Source organism: Cebidichthys violaceus, unplaced genomic scaffold (assembly GCF_023349555.1).
Source record: "Cebidichthys violaceus isolate CVI_PGR_0920_01 unplaced genomic scaffold, fCebVio1.0.p SCAF_112, whole genome shotgun sequence".
NCBI lineage: Eukaryota > Metazoa > Chordata > Actinopteri > Perciformes > Stichaeidae > Cebidichthys > Cebidichthys violaceus.
In genome coordinates this window covers 242,493-244,194 of record NW_027176277.1, presented here as the reverse complement: position 1 = coordinate 244,194, position 1,702 = coordinate 242,493, and the positions used below count along the sequence as shown (strand labels likewise).

Below are 1,702 nucleotides of genomic sequence, written 5' to 3'. Positions count from 1 at the left end.
TGTCCTGCTGATTCATAAACTTCTGGCAATGTACAGCAATTATTCATGACCAGTAACACCTACTGTGTGTGGGTGGGAGCGAATCGAGTCATGTCTCAGCAAGCAAGCCGTCTGATTATCACAAATGGGAGAATGTGTTTTTATGCAAAGGGAAGACAACATGAGGCTACACGTTAAGTAGTCCACCAGGCTGCTGTCTCCTGTAGTACAGTGAGTGGAGCGTACTGACAGACTTGGGCCGTGTTGCCGAATCAAGGCAACCATAAACTGTCATGTTTAGACAGGAAATTCAATAATTTTCCTTCAAAATAAAGTTTCTTTTCGACGGAAAAATCTAATGAGAATTTTTTTTTTAAACAAGGAAGTCAAACAATACCACAATACATTGATAGTTTTCCTCAAAACGCCATTTTTATAGCATGTATTGATTATTAATTCATCAATGAAGGCAATAACTGACAACAAAAATCATATAATCATACCTAGTTATGAGAGATGAGTACAATCCGTTTCTACAGGATGCATATTACTTGCTTTTCGTGGGTTTTATCGCAGCACGTTAGCCAGTCGTTAGTGTCTTAACAGTAGGTTACTCCCACGCTGGCTAACGCGTAACGGACATTATTTTGAAAACCTCTAGCGGAAATAAGCTGTTGGGTAAGTTGTCTTGTCTCGTACGTTGAGCTGTGTTTTGCTCTACCTTCTGAACAAGTGACAGATTTACAAGTGGAGGGAGGAGAACTTTTTTTTTTTCTGTCTCAAGCTTCCCCTTCTCATCTTCACGATGGAGGCTCGGGCACATTTCTACCGCGAGGAAATCAACAGCACGGTGTGGGAGGTCCCGGAGAAATACACACGGCTGAAACAAATAGGGACCGGGGCGTACGGCTCGGTGTGGTGAGTGTCGTTTACCTTACTACGTATGAAAAGTGTGTGTGTGTGTGTGTGTCGTAGTTGGAACTGGACCGTGCACGAGAACGGTTTTAGTCTGAGCCCAGTATTCGTGCGCGTTAACACGCAGCCTGTTGTTGGGCCCGGCTGACAGCTATCCTGTGTAGTGTAACGTTACACCGACGCCGTCAACACGACAGCGCTCGTAACGTTATAACGTCTTAGACACTTCGTAGCGCATCCCAGCAGCGCGCGGTAGCGGCGCAGCGGCCACATCGCGCGTGACACGCACCTTTCGAACTTACGTGCATTCGTCTGCTCAATAACAGTTTCAGTTACAGGACGTCAATATTAAAGATGGCCACTTTCCACTTTCATGTCTTCTTGCAGTTACATACAAGGTACAGGAGCACAGCGTGGGAGCCGCAGAAACGGATGACACGCATGTTGCCCAACACCTATGCACGCCCATGTGTACGTGTATATACATTGCGATTGGATACATACAACCAGTTCATGTGTTCATGTCAACTGACGCTGCAGCTTGGTGACACACTGTATCTGTGATGTTATCTATATTGTGATTTATTAGTGATCTATTGCGATAGACACAAGGCTGCTGTCAAGTTCCACACAATATTATAAAAAAAAGACACTTGGATCCATAATCTACACTCTGGGCCGTTGTCAGGATTTACAATAAATAAATAAATATACTGGTTATGCATGAGTCCAAGTTCCCCCAGCAGCCGTCACTGACCTGAGACATTTTTGAAATTTCCAGAAATGTAATCTCTCTATGTTATAGTCT

The 1,702-nt window shown here is 44.1% G+C and overlaps 1 protein-coding gene across 1 annotated transcript in view; it reads left to right on the top strand.

Annotated features, from left to right (window-relative positions):
• Window positions 1-667: 667 nt before the first annotated feature.
• mapk13 (mitogen-activated protein kinase 13) overlaps window positions 668-1,702 on the top strand; it is a 9,231-nt gene continuing 8,196 nt past the window's right edge. Inside the window, exon 1 of the mRNA XM_068705277.1 lies at window positions 668-897. Within this exon, the coding sequence (XP_068561378.1) occupies window positions 785-897 (113 nt within the window). The 5' untranslated portion in view covers window positions 668-784. The remainder of the gene's footprint in view (window positions 898-1,702) is intronic.